Raw genomic sequence first — 24,365 nt, 5'->3', positions numbered from 1 at the left:
CACCGCCCTCACAGTAAAGAACTTCTTCCTTATATCTAACCTGAATTCAAAAATGTTGTTAAGGTTTGAAAACTTAAGACAACTGAAGGTAGCAGGGGGTTATGATTTTTGTAATAAAGGAGTGGATAAAAATGGAATTTTTATTTTAGGTCAGCCCAAGCAGTTTGTTTGAAAGGCCAGTCACTGGTTCTTGCTGACACTATTCATGTGTTTTAATTCTTCCAAAGTAAAAGTTAGTCTCCTGTTCCCTGGGCAGATGAGCTCTTGCTCCTCTGTTCTGTGTCTACCTCCACTTGTCCCTGTTACTGCCCATGTTTCATGCTCCTTCATTGAACTGACCTAATTCACTAAAACAGCAGAAAACTATCCACTTTGGTTTTTGTTGTTGCTTTTTAGCAGTTTGAATTGGCGCACAGAAAGTCTGACAAGCTAAGCAGTGTGGGAAGGGTGAGAGAGGGGTCAGGAAACCCTTTTTTTCCTTTGTAACAGTGAACTGTTAAATGCCAAACTTCAGAAGGTAGCTTAATGAAATGAAGTACCGTGGTAACCTCTTTGGAGAAGGCTGTGACTTCCTGAGACAAAAATGAATTGCAAATAAGTGTAAATACCTTGAACAAGTTAAATGATACTTCCACATGGTAATGTTATGAATTAATAATGCCATTAGAGAAAAAGCTGAACTCATCCATTCCAGCTGTCCTGGAAAAGTTATAATTCACTTTCATTATTCAGTCTTCCCAGACATTAAGGTCCAAACTGTGGAAAGATAGATTTGATAACATTTATTCTGTTGATAACAGATTAGAGCTAAAATAAAATTATACATGTATCTTTGATGTTTCAAAGAGATTATGTGTTCATTCAGTAGTCTGATAAATGTTTCCTCTGAAAGTACATTAAAGAAAATGAATGAGCAAGTGCTGATCTTCAGAGTGATCCAGTGTGTAAATGAGCTAAAAACCAGAAGAGCTGGAACCAACTGTATTTGTGAAATCATATTATGTAAAAGTTTTGTAGATTGAACCTTTGTGGAAGAAATAGAAGCAATGAAAATGTGCTTTTTTTCCCCATCTCCACCCCCTTCCCCCTGTCCCGCAAGAGGGCAATGTACAGAAGGTGCTATAGAATACCAGAAATCTTGTACCATATTTGTTTTCTTATCTTGCAGCGTGTAGCTATTGGAATTAAGAAGGTATTACATAATTTTTTAGATAAGAAGCAAAACCCAAAAATGAGATCCCTAGTGATAAATAAAGGTTTCTGATTAATCATGACACATGAACTCAAGGTATTTTGTATTGGTATTTAGCTACACCATAAATCAGGGCTCTTCAAGTTCTAGGATGAATAATGTTACAGCTGCTTACCCAATGGCTGCATGGCCATTGCACCTTATTTTTCTTAAAATAAATAAGGTTTCAGGAGCTGCCTGAATCTGGTTTGTTGAGCTTCCCTGTTCGTGCACCCAGATCGAAGTTTCCTGTGTCAACTTTGTAGTTGGCTGTGTAATTTTTAATGTATTCTTTCTCTGAATGTTTCTTCTGCTAAATTCTGTTCTTACAGAATGTAGCATTGCATTTATTGGCTCTGCAACTGTCTTAACACACAGATGTTTGGAACATCTGAACTCATGCCTATGAATCTGAAAACAGTAAGTCTGAGTATATACATGGAATACATTGGGTTCTGCCTGCCCGCAGGGCTCCCTTGGCTTTCACTTATTAGCAATATTTTATTTTCAGTCCTTGTTAAGTAATTTCTCCCCTTTTTTTGCCTTGCAGTAAAGATTGTAAAAGGTCAGACATTTGATATTCCTTTCGCTAGAATGGTGGGTTTTCATGTAGAAAAGTGAAGCATGCAGTGAGTAGTCCGTGAAGGGCCAGCTGTCTGTTCTTTTTCTGGCAATAGGGAAGATGGCTAGTTTGTGGGTCCTTTGAGACAGACTTGATTGAAAGCTGTCATATTTGTTATATATTGTAGGAATTAATGTCCCTCTGTTACTCCTTTTCTAGATCCACAAGTGGATAGTTCAGAACTCTTATTATGCTTTGTATGCATCTTTATCGTGAGAAGAGGGTTCAACTGCAAGGAGTCACTTTGTGGGAGCTAAATCTCTTCATCTCAGCAGGTTGTTGCAGAAATTTTTATTCTTATCAGTGTAAAACCTGAGCATTCCTATCAAACGTTTTCCTGCAGTGAAATGTTCTCCACTTCTTTGATGTTATTTGCATCTGGAATCAATTCACATTCAGAAGTAGGACTTCTGAACTTTGGAAGAAAAAGAAAAGAAAAAAAAGAGGAAAGATTGTTACAGGAAGTAAAATCTAAAAGGAGGGGGGAATGTAGAGTTAAGGACAGGAGACCTTCGTATGAGATCTTAGTATGCAAAGGGCCTTTGGGTGGGGTACCCTTCCAGTGGCCTTGAGTGGTAACCTGTAACCTTGGTAAGCTTCCCTGGCAAGCTTTGTGTTGATGTTTTAGATCTGGGAAGAGAATTGTGGTTGCTGATGCTTCACGTTACAGAACTTAAAGCATTTTCTTTCCAGGCTCTTAGTCGTTAATGCCTCCTCCCCTCCCCCCTCCCTGTTCTTGTATCCCTCTTTCCTTCTTCTTGACACATTCTTTTCTGTAGAGACTACTATCAAAGTGATTTCAGTACATTACAGAATGTAATTTGAAGGCCTCCTGACTATTCCTTTGATCAGAATTCTATGTTTCTATGCCTTTCAGACAAAATTAACACTGGAAGTAAAGGAACGCTAGAAAGTCAACAGAACAGATTGTAAAACATGTTCATTTAAACGTTTCCTATTGTTTACTGATATTGCTGTGAAATTTTATCTTAAAGTATATTAAAGTCATTCCCCCTTGGCTCCAAAATTATAAATAAATAAAAAAAATTCTTTAGGGGGATTTGAATTTCCTAGCAAAATGATGAAAGCTAAAGAAACTTAGGCAGTGGCTTAGATTTCCATTTCATAACTTCCTTTTTGAGGCTTGTTTGAGATTTGGTGAAATTGTTTAGTTTAGATAAACATGTACACTGATGATACAGTAAGCTGGGTAACTAGCAATGATGAAAGGCTTTTGGATCACCAGATTCGAATGATAACATGGCAGTCTTGGTGTAGATGCTCCTGTTTTCATCCCTGCTTGTTTTCTAGCAATATGGGTAGCGCTTTTGGTACTGTCATAGTTAATAAACTATTGAATAGACTGTGCGGTGCATTTGTCTCTCTCCTCTCCATATTTTTTCCTTTCAAATTTGTATCTTCCAGGCCTAAAAGGACCTAAACAAGCAATTCCTACTCCAAAAAATACCCAAAAGTAAACAGAAACAACATCTGTGGTCTAAATCTCCCTTAACAAGCCTATGTTAGGTTTAAACAATTGAAATTCTACCTTGTGGTATATATTGTAATTTTGACACCTGCACACTTTGCTATGAAAAAGAAAACTCCACATTGCTATCCAAGCAGCACACGGAGGGGAAAAAAAAAGAAAAACAAGTTCACTTCAGTATATGAGAAAAACAAACACAGAAATCCCCATCAGCCTTTTGGACCTTCCTTTGAGTTTTAAGAAGTGTACAAGAATCCAAAGGACTTTACATATTGTATTCTAGCAAGTATATTTTTGCATGATATTTTGGTGAAGATGGCTTTGGTACTTTGTGAATTTTCTTGGCTAAACTGGCAAAATTATAAGTTTCATTAAATGGATTTGGGGCTGGTTAGAGACAAGATAATCTCTAAGTAAAGTAGCTGGTATTTATTGTTCATAAAGGTAGAGATAAATATGTTTTCCTTTTAGCTTTGTGTCTAGATTGTCGATTAACTAATTCTACTTTATTAGAGAATTTGAGAATCCATTCTCTTGTTTGTCAGTCTGATTCCATAAAATAAGTTTCTAATATTTCTCCCATTGTGACTGAAGTAGAAAGCTGATGCTTGATGATAACTGAATAGAGTATGCATGCATTGCATCATGACCTGATTGTGAGAGTGGTTGTGCAGTCACTGTTGAACAAATTACGTTTTCTTTAGAGAGTCTGGGTAATAATTTTGATAGTTAAAGATCAGCATCTATAATTTTTAAGATTGAAACCAGTTACTGAGTTTTCATATGGCTATTCAGAATTAAACGTTTTAAGTTGTCTTCATCTTTTCAAGCTACTCAGTGAGAGTTTAAAATGCCTTGTGTTACCCATATGTATGCATTTTTTGGGTAGCTTTCTGTTGAAGCACTCATTCTGAACAAATAGCCATAAATTATGCTGTTCTGCTGAGTTTTGTGTGTGTGTTCACATATACCTAGTAAAGAAGCAAAATACTTAAGTGCCAGTAGTTTACAAGTAACTTTCTCTGCAGTTTCCTTGCATCTTCTGATGTTGGCTGTCTAAATAAACTGTATTATGATACTATGGGAAAAGTGCCCTTGGTAAAAAAATTTAACTTGGTAAAAATACTGGACTCCTGTATTCTAAGTTGAATTGTTAATTTTGTCAGACTTGGGGTTTTTCTTTGTATTTGAATTATTTAAACAAATACAGTTTGGGTCTGCATCTGTAATCCTCAATGAATTGATGTCTACCGGTATTGAAGACTTCTGTTATAGTCTAGAGGCTCTGGGTTAAGAAATTATTTTCTGTCTGTTTGCACAATTTCACACTGCCAATGATTCATGTTGTATTTAAAATAAATAAATTCTCAGCCTCTTTTAGAAAGCAGACTTCAGTGGTATAGCTTTTCATATTCTGTTGAGTTTAACATGGAAGATACTTACTTAGTATGTAAACTGTATGCACCTTTTTGGGGAATGAAATCTAAATCAAATTTCACATTGTTATGCATGGAGATGTCAGTAGTGGAGCCAAAGTTAAAACTTGAATTAATTTGCAGTTGTATCCCAATAAAAAATACTGTGCAGGTGCAGAAATGCAGGAAGATAGAAATCTTTGGTGAGAAATGCAGGAAGAACTCTGAAGCAGAAGCCATGTCTCTGTTTTTAATCAAGTTTCTTTCGATGATTAATTTATTATTTGGAAGATGGATAATTTAACAACAGTGGAGTCATAAGTGCTGCCTATAATTGAAGAATTTCAGTTTGTGTGCTTTGAAAGAAAATATAAATATTTGATTTGCTTTTATAAAATTTTATTATAAAAATTTCAAAAAATTAATGTTGTTTCCATTAAAATAGCACAGGACATAACTACTGTCTCAAATTTTGCTAATGCTTGATGTTACATAAAATGGGCTATGTTAAAGATGAAGCTGAACTTAGGTTGTATTCTCTCTTGTAACTTCTAGAAATATAAAGAGAAAGATAAACACAAGCAAAAATATAAGAAGCAGTCGGAGTCCTCACCATCCTTGGTTCCATCTCTTACTGTAACTACAGAGAAAGTAAGTCAGTGTGTTTTTCCTCCTCTTCCACTTCAATTGCTTATGTTGAAATTTCATGATGTAATCATTCCACTATATATACAGGAGCTTTATAATGGTATAGAGTCTGTAATTATCTAGCACACTTGGTATTTTTCCTGTTGCATAAAATCCTAAAATACTTTGAGGTTTATCATATGGAGAACAGCTTAAGAGTTTTGTAATAGAGCAGTGAGTGATTCAGTGATCCCAGTCAGGTGCCACTGATGGTCCAGTAAGTTTTGTTTAATTGACTTATGTTTAATAATTTGAGAAGTTTTAGAAAATCTTTCCTTTGAAATTCACTTGTGTGTGCTGAGCTGTCACTGAACCTGTAAGCATTTAAGCTAGTAATTAATGAAATTACAGCTCATGCTTCATCTACTTGTAATATCACATTGCCTTTTTAGCAGTCTGCTCCATTAGGTTCTGTGGTCTTTCCTTCCTGTTCATGTACTAGCAAGTACCTAACCCAAAGGACAATGTAGAGAGTTAAATAATGACAGATCTCATTGTACTCTACAAGAGTGCTCCATGGGCAGCAAGGGGACAGCCTGCCCCACTATGATCCTCACCATGGACTGCAGGGGAATGGGCATCAGCTCTGGTGCCTGGAGCATCTCCTCCCCCTACTTCTTCACTGACCTTGGTGTCTGCAGACCTGTTACTCTCACACGTTCTCACTCATCTCTCTGGCTGTAGTTGCTCCTGGGCAGTAACTTGTCCTCCTCTTAACTATGTTATCCCAGGGGTGCTACCACCATTTCTGGTGAGTTCAGCCTTGGCAAGCTGCTGGTCTGTCTTGGAGGCACTTGGCATTGGCTCCATCAGACGTAGAGCCAGAAGCCACGCCTGTAGCCCCCTGCTACCAAAACCTTGCCATGCAAACCCAATACAGTGTGACAGTTTTTGTTGAGATTAAGTTGTAGAACTCTTTGAATAGTATTGACTGGTCCGCGTGATTCGTTATTTCCTTTTATTAATTTTCCTGGACGTATTCCTCTTTTATCAGAGACAACTTGCAAAATTCATAGCCCATAAAAGGAACTTCCCACCCTTCTTGTGTGGGAAGCTCCTTTAAACTCTACAATTTTTTGTTTAGGTTTTGTGCTATATATGATCATATCTTTTTTTAATTACACCCTTTTATACTTTGATTATCTAAGCATCGTTATAAATTTTAACAAAATGTTACATTATTGTATGTTGGTGTAAAAGTTAAAGAAAATATATTGAAATATTGGTTATTTTTGAGTCCTACTTATTACAATATTCTTTTAATGCTGAAGAAACAGTTAGATTCTGTTTTTCTGCTAACCTCTTTTCTAATTGCTTTGTCCTCCCTAGACTTTTCCTAATTACAAGGTTTACAGCTCAGTGGTGTACACTTCAGGAAGGTGAACAAGAGTAAAATCCCATGTTTAGCAAACTCTAGTAAACCCAATTAAGGACTGATAGTCTTGCTGAGTTGTTGGCCATACTGGTAATCCAGATTGTGCTACGTATGTTTGTATAGCAAGTCAAATTTTTGTAGTTAAATCTATAGGATTTATGATAGGAGCATTTTAAATATTTTATATGTTCTTCTGAATATCTAAACCTCACCTCTTTATAGTCTTAACAATAATTAAATAGATAACATTAAAAAACATGTTGCAACTCCTATGGTTAGTAGCAAGGTAGAGCTAGAGCAAATACTAAAGAGAACAGAAAGTCTCTATAATTCTATAACATAAATTATAACTTACATTAAACTAAAACAAATATTCATTGTGGAATTTAAATATTGGCATGTGCCCTTTTAATTTTCTTTTTTAAACGTTTTGCATCTTGTGGCATTTTTTCTACCTAAGCTATCTGCTTCATTTTCTAGCTTCTTTTTATAATGCTTCGTATCATCGGGAAAATCAGAGTTCATTTTTTTAAAATGAAGTTACTGTGATTATGGTGGTTTTGTTTTGTTTGGGGTTTTTTTTCATTATTTTTTTTTAAGTATCTACTGGATATTTGGAAGTGATTTTTTTTGTGGTTAGTTCCTTTATTTTCTTTTGAATTTTTTCACTACGTACTTTTGACACCATTTACATGTGTTTACTTTTCGGAGTCATTATTTCATAGTGTGTTCCTGAAAAAGTTGAAATTATAATGATAATAAAACAAATCTTGTTTTCTTCTGAAATAAATATTTGGTTCAGAATATTAATATGTTACTTTTGTGTGTCCTTTTACATAGAGTTGTCAGAATTGATTTGGAGTTGATGTCTTTTTTGCAGCAGTCTCTTTGCAGTGAATATGTTGGTTTATCATGGTATAAAATTACTTCTGCTACCATATTGTGGGGGGAACTAGAATTTGAAACTAATTTTGTTTTTCCTTTTTAAAGAACTTAAATCCTTTGTGATACAGTGGTAATGACCATTTTATGCAGGTGATGCCACAAAGCATGTTTTTGTCTGGATGAGTGGCTTCTTAAGGTAGATTCATGAAGGCTGCAGAATAAACTGGGGATTTATGTTACAGGCTTGCTTGTTTGTTCTGCAAAATTTAATTCCAATACATTTTGTGGAGGTTCTAGTCCAAATTCTGTGTTGACACAGGAATACATCATTTTGAGAAGCATTTTTGTGATATTTAATGTCTCAGCAAACTCTGCTTAGTCCAGATCAGTTAAGTTTGAAAAAGTTTGAAATAAGAAATTCCTAACTACTCTTTGATTAATGTACTAGGAAGTTTTTCACTTCTGGGGTATAGATACAGAATGTTTTAAGAAGGAGTAGAAAAACTTACGGATTTGAGTTGTCTCTCTCCTTTTTCTTTTGGCCTTCCTCTAGCTGGGAAAGGCTGTCAGCCATATATTTAATTCTGATAAAAGCTTCTGTCTCAGGTTTTGAGCTTGGCTTGTATTGAGAGTTTAAAAATACACATAGTTTAACAGATACAGAAAAATACAGTTGTCCTTTTTCTGGATGGGGTGAAGTGTTACTAATTAAAGCAAAACTGTAAAATACTGATGTATGCAAAGATACACAATACAGTGTATCCACATTGAAATCATAGTCAGTAACTAAATGAAAGATACTGAAAAGAGAAGAAAGTACAGCTGATTTAATTTTATCTGTAATAGCAGAGATGATGATAACCTTCCTCGGTTCACTCTGACTATCAGCCCAACCTGGTTATCAAGGGACATATCAGATCCTACCACAGTGGGGTACAGAAGAGAATGAAGAGAGTAGGGAAACCTCTGTTTGGTATGACTGAACATATCTGTCCTACAGCTGTGAGGTGTTTGTGAGCTACGGGATATGTGCTGTAGTTTTTTTTTGTTGGTTATTTTTCGCTTGGACCATGCTTTTATTGGCATTTTTTTGGAGGATTACCTGCTGTGGTCCTTCCCTTCTCTGTCCAAGAGTACCACTGTATACATCTGTAGTGGGGCTAACAGCTTCTCAAGCCTTGGGACCTACTGTGTACAGCAAGAATGATTATTGTGCCTTTACTGTAAATTTAAAGCTATCCCAGAAGTTTTAAGACTTGCTACAGATGGGTGGTATAACTCTTCAGGGTGCACAGAGTGATATATGGGGGGCATAAAAATGACAATAGCTCTCTGCGTGCCGGATTGGTAATGTGAAACTTTGCTTTTCGGGGGGAAGAAAACCTCTGCTAACTGGTTTATGGGAAGCATAAAGGAGCTCTGATGCACACAGAGTTAGCTGGTAATTTTACTAGCAAATACTGATTGATTTTTGAGAACAGGATTAACACTCACAAAACAGACAAGTCCTCCCAGATAAGCCAAGGAATAGAGTTGGAGCATCAGGGAATCTCCTTTTTGGGGGATGTCAGTACTGAAATGGAGGAAAATGACTGACTGCAGTGTGAACAGTGGAGGGGGGAAGCTTGAGCAGTGTATTCTGTTTAGAAACCACATGCTGGAAGGAGACAGCATTGTAAGCTTGGGGGGAGGGTGGGGGCTGCAGAGGCTGAAGCCAGTCAGTAAATAATCTAAGGTGTTCTGCCTCTATCCTCTGATCCTTGCTTCCTGCCACTGTCACTCTCCTGACCTCAAAAAAACGCCAAACAAACAAACAATATAACTTTGCCATGGCACATTAGGGTTTTTCTGAGACATTTCACTTAGGCCTTTGTCTTTTAGAACTTACCATTTTAGAAAAGCAGTTTTAGTGGTGGGTAGGGTATTGTATGAACTAAGTAGCTTAATAAGCTTTACGTTAGATCCTGTTGCATATCTTGTGGCTTCTCAAAGCAATTGATTTATGTGTATCTGGTTTAGAGCACTTTGCTGCAATTAAAAATAAGGAATACAATCTGGGGAAAAAAAAAATACTGACCAAACGAGACCAACTTTGGTATGGTTAGGGCATATTGCATCATAGTAGTTCGAGATACTTCGAGTAAGCATGTAGATTTCAGTACACTTTAGAGCACCTTCTGAAACACTGTTGGAACAAAATCTTCAACAGCAGAACCGTGGCATGCATACATGCTCTCCAAAGAGCAGGGCTCAGGTTATAACAGTCAAACTAAATCTCTGCATGGTATATGCAAATTAATGCCTACTTGTCATTGCCTTGCCCTGGCTGGTCTGCAGAGGTACGTTAAACTCTATTTCCCTTTAAAATAAGAAAATAAGTAAATCAAATTCCTCCAGTAACGGGGAAGAGGTACTAAATAACATCAAACTATGATTGTTGATACCAATAGAGAATTATCCTTGTAATTAATGTCCAACTGAGTGGATGGGAGATAAGAATTAGGAAATGAAGGTTTTGGATTAGAGGAGAAATCCTGGATCCTAGAAAAAGCCTGACTTTTGGTTTGGGTTACTGCATATTTGGAAACCCTTTGTTCAAATAACTCAAATTTGAACCATTGCTGCTCTACTCAGGTCAAGTGACACATCAGTTTCAGGAAAATTGAGCATTCTTGTGGCCTTTTTAATAATTCAAAAAGTTAACTACTGAACTTACTTTAGAAGAGGCTTGATTTCCATTAGAAACACTTACCAGTATAGTAATATGAGCTTGGGGTAAATAATTTTTAACATTGTACTTCAACAGATTTAAACTGATTTTTCTTCACTGTTATTCAGAAAATTTGTAGTATATATTTGTTGCAGTTCACGATAATTCATACAGAGCAGTACACAAATAGATTGAAATTTTTATCTTCGTCAAAGCTTGCATATTTAGTTGTCTGAAAAGTAAGTTCTGTTTAAATGTCTTAGCTGTTTTAGTAAAAATATGGAAAACTTTTTATACCAGCTGTGCAAAGCTGCATATGATGAAGAAATATTCTGCTGTAGGCCTAAATACAGCAAACATCTCAGGGAAGAGAAAACTTGTATGTGTTCAATTTTAAGAGCCATGTATTTGTGTGGTCTTTAATGGAGAAAAATTTAGCTACTATTTTAAACTCTCTTCTATAAAAACTGAAAAACTAAGCTTGTTTTGAACAGATGAGTGGCTTCTGTTTTGCATATTTTCTGTTGAAGAAGCTTTATACAGTCAAAAGGCTATTTTACTAGCTGGTTTGAATGTAAATAACAGTAGGCTATTATTTCCTTTTCCCTAATTTTGCATTAATTTTCTTTCTTCTGATATAAAAATTCCGCTATCATAATTCCTTCTCTCTCTCTCTTTCTCTCTCTTATGAAGACTTTTTCCATATTATGGAAAAGATTCCATACCTTTGTATGTTTTTTCTAATGCTGTGTCTGCAGTTTCCCTGCCCACCTAATTACTTTCTGTAAACCTATTTTGACTACTGTTCACCAGTATGAAGAATTCTGACAAAATTTAATGGAAGAATAATGGGCCTAAAGCTAAAATTTTGGAAAGCCCTGTGGAGAGTTGGTGGGTGTAGGAAAAGGGCTGTGTGGGGACTGGGAAAGAAATCTGCACTGGGGGCTCCAGGAGTGTGTTAACACTTTTTCCTTCCTGTCAGGCAGCACATTTGTAGGTAGCCAGTCATTTTTGCACGTGTCGTGGCCAACTGGATCTCCTGTGTCATCTTTGCTTAAGGAACTGGCTGAATGGGACGGTTCAGATGGCAAGGAATCCTAGTGTGATGATGGGAAGTGAAGATAAGGGGCAGTTGGGCTTGTTGGAATTGATTTTGGTTTGGTGTTTAGACTATGAAATCTTAAAAGTTCTGAAGCCTTCATCAGTTCCACTGCTGATGGAACAAAGTTTCCAGTTTGATGAAAGACACTGCATAAAAATCGTATTTTCAGAAAAGCATTTCAAGTCTCATTTTTTCTTTTTAATTTTGAATTTTACGCAGCAAAATAACTATCCTATTTAAATAGAATGTAAAGACTCTGTAACCATAGGTGTGAGATTAATCTACTGACCTTAGTGAAATAAAAATTTCAACCAAAGCTGACATTATTTTCATGTATTTTTCCACAAAATGAAGTTTTATGCACTTAAAATTGTTCACTTAAAATCTTAAGAATTCACTTTATGTAACTCCTGCTCTTGCTGGTTACCTTAGTATTTGAACACTTCTAAGTTTATTTGAAAGAATGGGTTTTTTTAAACAGTTCTTTTGTTACAGTTTTTTTTGGGTGACCTAACAGTTTCTTTTCTGTTATTTCTTTTCTCTTATCAAAATGCTAGACATACACAAGCACTAGCAACAACTCCATGTCAGGCTCCTTGAAGCGGTTGGAAGATACCACAGCTCGATTTACAAATGCAAATTTTCAGGAAGTTTCTACACACGTTTCAAGTGGAAAAGATTCTTCAGAGGCTAGAGGGTCAGAGAGCAAAGGCAAGAAATCTGCAGGTCACAGCTCGGGTCAGAGGGGAAGAAAGCCTGGTGCTGGAAGAAATCCAGGAACAACTGTGACTGCAGCTAGCCCTTTTCAGCAAGGTATTAATTGTTATGCTGTAACATGACTTCTGCTTTGACGTGAATTAGAAATCTTGCGTATTTAAAACTTGAGAAGTAGATCATCCTTTATCCTCAATTATAAGAATGTTGTTTCACTTTGAGGGAAAAAGTAACTTTTTTCAGGGAAAAAGTGTTCATTGTTGTAATGTGCAAAAGAAGGTTGCACATCATTAAAGGGCAAAATTGACGCTTTTGTTTAGACTGTTACTTTCTTGAAGCGGTAAATCCAGAATTTCTTTGTGTGCTGCAGAGTTAGTCTGGGATAAAATTTAACATATGAATTTCAGTCTAGGGGCCTTTCTTATTAGCTCTTTCAGGAAATAATACTAACATTTTTTAGTTAGTGCATATTAGAATGAAGCTGGACTCCCTAATGTCTAGGATGTTGTGGCCCCTAAATAATTTTTCAAGATGTAGGCGTTTAAAATACACTGTTTTCTTCAAAGTGAAAGACCTTTTTACTTTTATATTTTTGCCATTCAAATACATAAGCAGAAGATGAATACATGACAACTATATACTTTATAGTTTATTTACTTCATGTAATACAAAAAGTTTGATGTTTTGAACATGTTAAAACCCACTAAGTGCACTGCTAATACTTCTAAAAAACAAATTTTATTATGGCATCTTCATCAGACTTGAAGAAAGATAAAATTAAAAATAAATTTTATTATTTAACTAATAAAATATATTATTTCAAAACACAAAAAACTAGACCTTCTATGAAGTATTTTTTTTCTATAATTTTCACTGTGGTGTGTAGCAGCTGACTGTCATTTCTGCTTTATAATCTTGCTCTTCCTTTGAGTTTATGTGTGCAGTGAGCAATTTTAAATTTCTCTACAAGTCTTAAAGTATTTCAGACTCTTTCACTTGAAAAAGCTAGAAGCATTTTTTTCTTTAAGTTCTCAAAACTTTGAAAATTGCCTTCTGGAATCCTGCATTTAAAGAAAAATCTTGCTTACTGTGGGTGGCAAAATAGATTTTTACTGTGTGCATGTATTTTCTTTAAAGCTGCGTTAAATGAAGTTGATGTAACTTGAAAATACAAAACCCAGCAATGTCTTTTTATAATATTTAAATTGCTGTATTAATGTAAATTATATTTTAAATGGACTTCCTAATACTGAAGGGACTAATGGGAAAACACTATTTTTATAGGATTTTTTTTAATATCCAATGTCATATTTAGGAGTATTTTTTGACAGGATAGTCATCATCAGTCTGGGTTCTATAAAACAGTACACACATGCACTCACTCATACAGAATTACTAAATTTCAGTGAAGGTAGATTTGTATTTTCCAGCTGTGCTCCATTTTGTGCCTTATGTGCACTAACACAGTGATGAAATGACTGTGTTCCAAATATTAGAGAGGCAGTTTAATTCTGTTACACAAAAGATCTTTATGGTTCTCTGACAGTGCTAAAGAAGTCTTAAAATGTCAATTTTGTACACTTTTTTTCCACTTCTCCTCCTGTCCTTTTGAAAAATACCTCTTTTGTGGAACACCTCCTTAGCCAGGGTAAATTAAGTGCAATTGCTGTTCCCTTGACCTGTGTCAGACCTTTGATTTAGGCAGAATGGTAGGGAAGATTGCAGGCATAGTGTAGATTTGATCATAGCATGTTTCTATCAGCCTTCTTTTTATATATGTGTATGTTTAATAAAACCTGCTTTGACTTGCAGCAAGTGTGTGTTATGGCTTTAAAACATGAGGGATGTCAAAGTTGTTTGAGCAGTGAAGTTGTTTATTCTCCTTTTGTTCATTGTTTGTGCCCCAAATTAAAATCTGAATCTCAGACAGGAATCTGAGAATCAGATCCAGCAGAGCAAAGACCAACAGGAGAAGCAATGAGTTATCTTAAAAATAATTTCTTTAGCTCTTAGTAACAATTTTCATTAAGTCCTTGCACTTTGAAGTTTTGTATGTGAAGATATTAATCTTTCCCATCAATTTTCATCAACTACAGGAAAAAAAATCTATACGTTTTTCTTCTGTTTTTAGGAAGCTTTTTGGGCACTCCTGGGAGCATAAAGTCATCTTCTGGAAGTTCAGTTCAGTCTCCCCAGGATTTTTTGAGTTTTACAGACACAGATCTGCGAAGTGACAGTTTCACGCATTCTCAACAGGCTGCGACAACCAAAGATGTACATAAAGGAGAGGCTGGGAGTCAAGAGGGGGGTGTCAATTGTTTCACTTCCTTAATTGGTCTCCCTTCATCATCAGCTGTTTCCCAATCTAAAAACTTTGACAGCTCCCCTGGAGACATAGGTAATTCAAGCCTTACTTCTACAGCATACAAACGAGCTCAGACTTCTGGAATAGAAGAGGAAACTGTAACAGAGAAGAAACGGAAAGGAAATAAGCAAAGTAAACATGGGCCTGGTAGACCAAAAGGAAATAAAAGTCAAGAAAGTATTTCCCATCTTTCAGTTTCTTCTGCTTCCCCAACTTCATCTGTGGCATCTGCTGCAGGAAGTGTGACAAGCTCTGGTCTTCAAAAATCTCCAACTTTGCTCAGGAATGGAAGTTTACAAAGTCTTAGTGTTGGTTCATCTCCGGTGGGTTCAGGTAGGCATTTACTGGATTTGTTTTCTTACCTTAAAATATGTCTTCGTTATTTTAGCTGTAATTCTGAATGTGTTTTTCAAGAACAGAGTATCATTTAAAGTCTCTTGAAAGTCAAATTGGGGAAAAAAGTAAGAATTAGAATGAGACTGTTGGAAGAGTTAAGTTTTGTTCCATGTATAGGTGCCACTGTGCCATACGTGGCTGTAGTAGATTGACCTGTGTGTTGACCTTTTTTTAATTAATATGATATATTAATGCAGGTTTTGAGGCTGTAGGGGGAAAAGATAAGTTGCATGAAAATAGGTTCTTTGGAAATTACATGTGACAGGTTTAGCTAAAATAAGTGATAGTGTATACAGACTGTATTGTCTGTATGTTCTATTGCATAGAGGAAATCAGTACTGAAGCATATCAGCTGTGCGGAGTATGTCCCTCAATTATTTTTCCCAATTTAGCTTAACTAAAATTAAAAATGTCTGTATGAAGAATTATCAGTTTGAACACATAAAAGGATATTTTGAATATGGATCCCTGTGCAGCTGGATGACATTTTCATATTCTTGTGTGCTTTTTAGCAATTGAAATTGGCTGGTTTGTTCTTCCTCTGTTCTAAATGTTATGTGCATCTGGGGCTGAGAGAGGCTTTCCGTTCCCAGTAAACCTGTATGTGGAATGACCTTGCAGAATACAGTATCTACCAAAGTCTTTGTTGCTTTGAAGTTTCTTTCGAGGCCTTTGTGTTTGGATAAAAAAATAGCAAACTATCTGATACCTCCATTTTGTAACTTTGAAATTTTGTCCTTTTTGTTGTTTTAGGGGATTTTTTTGCCTTTTTTTGAGAGCTTGGTGAGGGGAGAGGAATGGAAAGTGAATATTTGGTTGTGGGCAGGGTTTCATGCTTTTATATTGTATATTTTCACTCCATAAGCAAGAGATACTTTAAAAATATGCACGCTTTAAGAAACAAAAAACTTTGAGAACAAGGCAGGTGCTTGAAAATTTGATCTCAAAACCATGCTGGTTTAAATCTTTCTTGGATATAGGTAAATTATGATTTTTATTACAGGTAATAATGGCAGTAGCAGTGGCAACTATATTAAAAAACATTTTTCCTGCATTGGAATCAGTAGGGAGAAATGGTGTGTGACAAAACTTACTAGTTCATTGTCCATCTTTTAGATGAAAATGCAGTTTAATAAACATGTTAATCTCATATCTTCTATGGACAGAGATCATGCAACAGATTTAGATCAGTGTTCTGGTTATTTTAGTATGAACTTTCTTATTCTATTATAATGCCTTTGAGGTGGATTATTTATTGTAGTTGGGTAATAGGTGGAAGCACAAGATCTTGGTTTGAAGTGAATGACTTATGTTTCCCCCCCCTTACATTTGTCTTAGAATACTCTGGTTTTGTCAGCTCCTAGAACAGGCCTTTCCCTGGCTAGGTCCATTCTTGCTTTCTTTGTTCTCTTTATTACATCTCCCTCTTCCATCTATAAAATGCCAGTGGTAATGTTAAACTTCCTTTGAACAAAGCTTTGAAATATGTGGATGGATGTACTGGGTAGGTTTTATTACCTTTATCATGATATTCAGCCTATAATTTCCCCTGTGTTAACCATGCTTAGATTCTTAGTAGCCAGCGTTAGATCTGTCCGCTAAACCAGTGATCTTTTCTGAATATGCCAAAGAATATGAATGAAAAGAAACAAAATCCATAAGCAAAATCACCCCAACAAACCCCAGAAAACTCAAAGAAACAAAACCAGGTGGAATGTCTTTGCCTGCAAGCAAAGACATTATGGTGGTAGTGCTGCTTTCCTCACTTCATCATAAGCATTTTCTAGGTTTAGCAGTCCATTTACAACCTTGTTACAATGAGGAAGGGCATATGAGTATTACCAGAAACATACATTTTCTCAGGTATGATATGCTGATGTTTCTCTTTGAAACGTTTCCGTATTGTCCAGTAACAGAATCTGACAAGTGAGTCTAAACGATTTGACCCATAAGCCCAGGTAAGATTTTGTGCATGTAAATATAGTGAGAGAAAAGGCAGGGGAAGTCAAGCCAAAAAGTTTTTAATAACTCGTAATTGGAATTGCCTTGTTACTTCAAAGAAGCAGAATCAGGAATGAGCTAGACCATATTAAACAAAGCTTTTGAGGCAGTTTTTCAAAGAATCTCCTCATATTTTTTTTAATAACCTTCTTAACTGTAGCTGCCATTCTTTTTCCATTTTTCTAAGAGTATTTGTTATGATCCATAAAAATTATGATAATCCTTATATCACAGACATATGATAATCCTGTTCACAGTTGATGTTCAAATTAGATGAAATGTGAAGGAAAGCTTATTTTAAAGGGTAATGCAGATTTGTCACATGCTATTTATACATAATTAAATGTCTTCCATAAGACTTTTGTTTAGAATAAGTATTTTCAGTTCATTTTGTGAAAATATCTGCCCTCTTCAAACTTTTATCCAGTCCATAGAACTTCTGTTTTCCTCTTTAATAACAGATGTACCAGGAATAGTACAAGGCCACATAATTAAAAGCTATTACAATACATAAACTCAGGTTGTATTGCAGTTGCTACTGGTCTTTGGAGTGATGTCAGGTTCTGAAATTTTTAATGGGGAAGGATTTCATATGAACTCTACAACTTGATAGAGCTGTTTAGCTTTTTAAGTCACACTAGTTATATTCTCAGTATTAAGTTAATTCTCATCATCCTTCTAGGGAATAATACTTACAGATAGATTTCTAATCCAAAGTATTGTAAAGCAGAGATCCCTTCTGCTGAAGATTTTTATATTTTTTCTTTTCACAACAGTGGTGATTAAAGAACAGAAAAACCTTCATTCAGAGGTTGGAAGAAATGAGTAGCATCTTGTCTCAATGCTTACCTCTGCTAGTAGTAGATTCTAAGATCGAATGTTTCTTTTACCTTATTTGCACTTTATTTCAGCAGTAATGCAGAGATGAATAGGGGGAATAAGTGGGAATTAAAAAAAAGAAAATACAGTTATGGTAAATAAGTTTCATACATTTTGTATTTTCCTGTCAAGCAGTTTGTGCAGGCTGTGGCTCCTGTTTGTTTGGAGTACACTCCAGTGCATGAAGAACTTTCTGAGAACTCATGTCCCACAGCGATAGGGAAAAGAATATTTATTGTGATGTACAGTACCTTCTGGCTTTTGTGGAATAATGCAGCAGGGTAAAATGAAAAGCAATCAAGTGTCAGAAGTAAACTGAATTTTCTGTTTTATGGTAGATAAAGTTCTTCAAGTTCTGCTTGTTCTTCCTGCAGGAAGAAACAGTGCTTCAAGTGTACAGAGATGCGTTTCTGTCTTTTCCAGTTCTGTTCTTGATTTCAAGAGTACAACAAATTGTATTGTATCAGCTTCAGTTGCTAAGGACTTCAGGGGATCATTTCCTTTTTAATTTTTTATTTTAATTTTTGCATCATTGATTTTATGCCCTTATGAGTACTGTAAACCCTACAAAGGTGTATAAAGCAGTTCTTTTTTTCCCATAAGAAGACTGGAGAAGGTTAAATTCCAAATTGGGTCTCGAAATGGTTAGCCCATTCTTTCAGCGCCCTTGCTGTGTCTGTATTCTGGAATTCCTTTGTCACAATTGAGGCAACCTTTTTATTTGTCCTTCTTCATTTGTATTTCTACATCATGTATCTTCTACCCCTGAGCTGTCTTCGGTATGCGCTGGTTGGTTATACTGGACAGTGTTCAGAATAAAGGACGTGTCCAACCCAGGACTGTACTTTCATATAGTAATACTTCAAATTCTGATTTAAGAAACAGTTCGTTGGTTTTTTTTTTTATAGCACAGGCCGCTTTGGGTGGATATTGTCTTGTGCAATCAAGTTCCAGTTTTATTTAGGAGATTACTAAATGCTTCAGCTTAGTCCATGTATTTTATTGTCCTGTTCTCATCTGATTCAAGTAGTGATGAAGCCTCTGCCAAGTTTTACATTCTTCTTCAAGGAGATGATCTTACTGTTAAGCTCTTTGTCATACTGATGATGTAAGAGAGTGAGCTCTGCGCTTCAAAGTAGATGATCAATTTGAAATAATTCTCATTGAGATACTGAGTCCCTCAGACCTTACGTTAAATCTTTATGATGTTATGTTTAAACTCCTGTAACCTTTGACATACTAACTAAAGCTATTGGGAGAAAGAGTTTATTAAAAAATACTCTGGAACAGTTTGTGCTGTTACATTTACCTGTCAGGTGCCCTAGAAGCCAAAGCAGAAAAAGAAGTCTTGCTGTGCTAAAAAGCCAGTTTGTATTCCAGAGGAGATAGACTAGAAAGAACAAATCGATGCTAATAGATATTAATGACCTTTTAGGATTAAGCAAACTGTGTAGAAGACACACAGGGCAAAATTCATGTGCAGAGAGTTTCATTCTTCATATTTGAGGCTCAACAGAAATACAGATTAAAATGTTAAAATTGATGATTGTTGCTGTAGAAAAACATGGAGACATTCATCAAGTAACTGGGAAGAAATCAAGAGGTAGTAGAAACTTACGAAAATGGGGATTATCATGAAATGATCCCCCAGCAATGTTCTTAAGTAAAACAGGTGTTAGCAGCAGCTGCAGCCAGAAGTAATAAATTGGCATGATGATAAATATCTCATATTTTCATGTTTTTAGACTGTCAGTGTTAAACGTCAGTAAGTCTTTAAAACTTGTGAAGTTGTAAGAGACTGGCAGGTCGTTAATGGTATGTAATTAGAATGTGTCTGATATAAGAAAGATGTTAAGAGATACAGAGGTTTAATGATCAATGGTGATTATTGTGAGTTATGGAAAATAACTTACTGGACTTTTTTTTTTTTTTTTTAATTAGTAAAAGCAATGGCATAGTAGAAGTCTAGACTTCAACTGGTACAGCATGGCATTTTAAATAAAGACCTGTAATGATAGGAAGTCAGCAAACCTTTGCCTTAAATATAGTTAATGGGTAAGTCTGAGTTTATTTTTAGTCAGAGAATTCTGAAGTCAAAGGGTTAACTTTAGGGTTGCATTATTTCCCTGTGCATCAGTTATCAACCTTATGCTATTTATTGGAAAATTCTGAAATTCCTAAAAAGCGGGGTGTGAGGACAGGGTAAATGGATCTCTTGGTAAGCAATACAAACCAGAAGTTGTGTTGGTGGAGCTAAAGTAAAAGATTATGTCTAAGGAAGATGGATGTGTACTTGCAGGACAAGGATGGCCTTCTGGGGAAGGAAGGGTTGAAAAGAAAAATGATACAGGTGAATAATCAGTTATGTCTGAGTTTCCAGTGTTCAGCTGTATTTAAAAGGATTTGAATGCATAAACAGCACACTAATGAGAAAGGTAGCTTTGTGTTCAGCAGAGTGCATCTCGTCTTTGGATACTGTGTCTAGTTCTGCTGCCTGGTGTGTGTAAAGAAGAAAGGAGCCATGAGAAGGATTCAGGACTGGAAAAAGCACATTACTGTACAAAAGCTATGGAGTTAGTTTATACAACTGTATGAAGTTCTGTACTGTGAGGGTGGTGAGGCACTGGAACAGGTTGCCCAGAGAAGTTGTGGCTGCCCCATCCCTGTAAGTGTTCAAGGCCAGGTTGAATGGGGCTTTGAGCAACCTTGTCTAGTGGAAGGTGTCCCTGCCCATGCAGGGGCCTTGCAACCAGGTGATCTTTATCCATAGATCCCTTCCAACCCAAACCATTCCATGATTTTATGATATTCCTAATATCATAATATTATATGGGTTCATATGGGGAACTGAAAACTGATACTATAATGATTCTTAACCTAGCAAAGTAAATTGTGATCGAGTGAGAGAAGGTAATAATTGAACAATTCTCAGTAATAGTTCTGAAAATTTAGAGGTGATAAACCTTCTAGAAGATACAGTTTAGTTGAGCATATTTATTCGATTTGCAGTGGGAATTTCTAGAGCTAAGAATCAAATCACGTGCTCATAGAGATTGTCGTTTGACTCTTATCTACGAACCTGATGCTGTGCTGTATTACCCTTTTGATTTCTAAAACAAAAATTAGCATGGTGAATCAGTTCAGCATATGAAATAGACTGTAACAGGGCAAAGAATGCATTTCAAAATACAGGAATTAGTAGGGAACATGGTATGTTCTATGCTTTTATCAAAGATTGGGAAGAAATGAAGAAATCAAATTTTTGCTGCTCACTGTCAGTGTTCACGGTGGTTTTTAAAAATGTATGGTGTAAGAAATGTACTCAGATCTAATGAATAATAATTCCTTGATTAAGTTTTGTAAAAAAACCCCCAAAACTGAACAATGAACTTTATAATAGAGATGTATTTTGAAAACAATTATGAAAAGCCTCTGAATAATGATGGAGAACTGAACATTATGTCATATTGAGATGCTTTAAGAAGAAAAGGTCATCCTTGTGATACTCATTTCAAGAAGGGATAGAAAAGTTATATCACTCGAAATAACTCCATGGATATTGCAGGCAGCAAAGTACTATATGGATATTGCAGGCAGCAAAGTACTATATTTAATTCTGATTAATTTTTCACTAGAATGTGCATATAGGAAAGTTGAGAAGAGGCATACAATAATCAAGATTTTGAGAATGTCCTATTCAGAAAGTCCTAAGCTCTTTGAAAACTTAAATAACTGATTTGAGAATATTTCCATTTACAAAAATGGTTAAAAGGATGATCATAATTGTTATACAGGAAGAATTAATATTCCTGGTCAAGATTTTTTCATTGGTAATTGCATACTGGTAATTGGACCATTTTCTGTGTAAAAAAAAATGTTGACAGAAAAATGCAGACTGATAGTAAGTACTTAATTAGTTGGGCTGCTGAAAACAAGAAGTTCAGCCTTTCCACCTTTAAATTCTCCAGGCTGCTTGACTTCCCAGGGAAGCAGTGGTTTGTGCATTAAATACAAATCAGTCCCACTGTGAATGTCTAGAAACTCTTGGAGCATTGCTTTGAAACAAAACTTGATTTAAAACAAAGCAAAACAAAAGAAACTTTTGTTTTCTCGAAAAAAAAGTGTAGATTTCTCTTTTTTTTTTTTTTTTTTTTTTTTTGAGTGAAAACAGGTGTGGGGGCTTTCTGAAGTGAAAAAATGTCCCAGGGAAAGGAAGGGAGTTCTCATAACTAGGGTATAGCTTGCATGTCAAGTTGCTTAGCTTGCCTATATCAGAGAAGATTTTGGGCAGCTATGGAAATGAGATTTTACCTGACTAGTTAATTTTTGTATGAGAATGTGTCTGTCAGAGTAAAATGGAAATTTTGAAGATTATGTACTTGAAACTAGATTCCCAAATTACAGTATGACTCTGGGTATTAATTTCTAGTTACATTTCAAAATATATCATCATCAATTTATTATGCTCTGATAGTCAAATAGCAAATAGTATGTTTAAATTATGATCTTATGATACATAAAGAAGATTCAGGTAGTTACTCATCAGGAGAAAAATGTAATTTTAAACAGCTGAGCAAAAGATGTAATTAATTATAAATGGTTTGAAATTTTGTTTTTATTCAAGCTTTGAGAATTTTCTACCCAAATGTGAATTTAATAATGAATAAAATAAATTGTAGATTTTTGCCCATACAGAATTATTTGCATGATTGACATCTAAATATGATATTTTTGAAACATCATAAATGTCTGTATAAATAAACTGGGGTTTTTTTTAGTTGTATGTGTATTGGCAGAGAATAAAATGGACTGGGACAGAAGGGTCTTACAGTCTACCTAAGTTAATGTACTTACTACTTTTCAAATTTAGCCATAAATCTCTCCTGTTTGGTGAGGGAAGGTTTTCCAAGAAGTCTATGAGCTTTTTGTAAACTGTTTCCTTTTAGATTATATTTGACCTATAAGCCCACAAAATGCCTTGTATAGTTTTGGTGTTAGGTTTGAATTCCTAATAAAAACTCATTTATTTTGGGCCTGGGTAGTCTGGGTAAACTACACTGTATGGATGAGAACTAGGTGACAGCTTTGCTATTATTGTTGCCTTCATAATGAACAAAATAAATGGTCTGCTTTTCCAGGGATTGATTATCTTTGCAGATACATGAAGTAAAATTATGCAGCATTATCATTATTATATAAAAAAAAAAAAAAGGGCAGAAAGAGAAAATGCACTGAAACTTCCAGTTTTGTGCTTGGATTACGTTAGTTCTTTAACTCTTTTTATAAAACTAAGAATTAGAATTTAATATAGAGAAGGCGAACAAGGAGACACTCTGAAACAATGAAAATTTATATCCTCTCAGATGTCTTTGTTGCAGAATTTTAGAGGTGTATCCCTTTTCTGAGGATAAGCAAATATTCCTTAAATGAAATTCTATCGCTGCATGGAAAATGAAGTGAGATACAGGTGTTGTTTGCTTACTTGCAACTGTTTACTTCCCAAGATCTCCTTTAAAAATTAGACTTACAACCCAACCCCCTTTCATTTGTTATCGTTTTGTGTATATATTACACTTTTAAATTAAAATATACATCTTCTTGAGTGTGAAGATTTTTCAGCATCTGGAGTCAATTTACTAGAGTAGGGCATTCTTTGTAAGTCAAATGTGAGATAGCAATCAGTCTTTTAACTCCATAAAATCTGTTAAAGGTGACACAGGGAACATAAAAAAGTGTGCGTGTGGAGAGGGCAAAGAAGATGCTTGACTATAAAAGGAGCAGTAGGGATTTTTACCCCTCCTTGAAAATTGTACTTATATTACAGACTTTCAAGTCTTCCGGGACATCAAATACAGCTGAAAAATAAGTGATGTGTATGTATTGATAATATTCGCAGGATTTTGTCTCTCTGAAGACTGTCCAATTCATATGGTAAAATTCTTTTTCTGTTGTTGTTGCCAGTCAGAGGTGATAACACTATAGTCAAGTTTTTAAAATCAGAAGGAAATGTACTTTGCATTTAAATCTTCCATTTATTTGATGTGAAGAGCTGCAGTAACAGGAGTTAAACTGACTGAGAGTTGTTTCAAGATTACAATTGGGGTCACTAACTTCTATATAAGCAAAGGCTCGGAGCAAATGCACAAACCGTCTGGAGTGGTTGTTGTTTATCATAATTTTTGAGATTCCCCTGTGAAGTTCTAAAAATAAAGCAAAATGTGTAAATAGAAATACATAATGTAGTGGTATAAGGATGACTCACTACCTTAAAATAATTGAGCTTTTAACTGAAAGATATTGCTTGAGGGCAAATCCATTAAGACTTACAGTGGACAGATTCTTATGCCGAAGTATAGCAACTATACCATGTGTATACTGTGCTCTTTTTAAACAAATATAATCAGTGTCTGATTATCACTCCACATTTCCTTGTGCTTCCTTCTTACGCAAGTAATTTATTTTACTTTTTTAATCAGGTTGCATGGATGTAATAG

General features: G+C 35.4%; 1 protein-coding gene across 12 annotated transcripts in view; it reads left to right on the top strand.

Annotated features, from left to right (window-relative positions):
• MLLT10 (MLLT10 histone lysine methyltransferase DOT1L cofactor) overlaps positions 1-24,365 on the top strand; it is a 132,597-nt gene that overhangs the window by 55,201 nt on the left and 53,031 nt on the right. For all 12 annotated transcript variants that reach the window (XM_030488110.1, XM_030488096.1, XM_030488144.1 and 9 more), the window contains 3 exons: positions 5,313-5,408; positions 12,074-12,329; positions 14,362-14,928. In XM_030488110.1, the coding sequence (XP_030343970.1) occupies positions 5,313-5,408; positions 12,074-12,329; positions 14,362-14,928 (919 nt within the window). The remainder of the gene's footprint in view (positions 1-5,312; positions 5,409-12,073; positions 12,330-14,361; positions 14,929-24,365) is intronic.

The sequence above is a fragment of the Strigops habroptila genome, chromosome 1 (genome assembly GCF_004027225.2).
Source record: "Strigops habroptila isolate Jane chromosome 1, bStrHab1.2.pri, whole genome shotgun sequence".
Lineage (NCBI taxonomy): Eukaryota > Metazoa > Chordata > Aves > Psittaciformes > Psittacidae > Strigops > Strigops habroptila.
The sequence above is the reverse complement of the archived record's forward strand: the minus strand, read 5'-3'. Positions and strand labels throughout refer to the sequence as shown.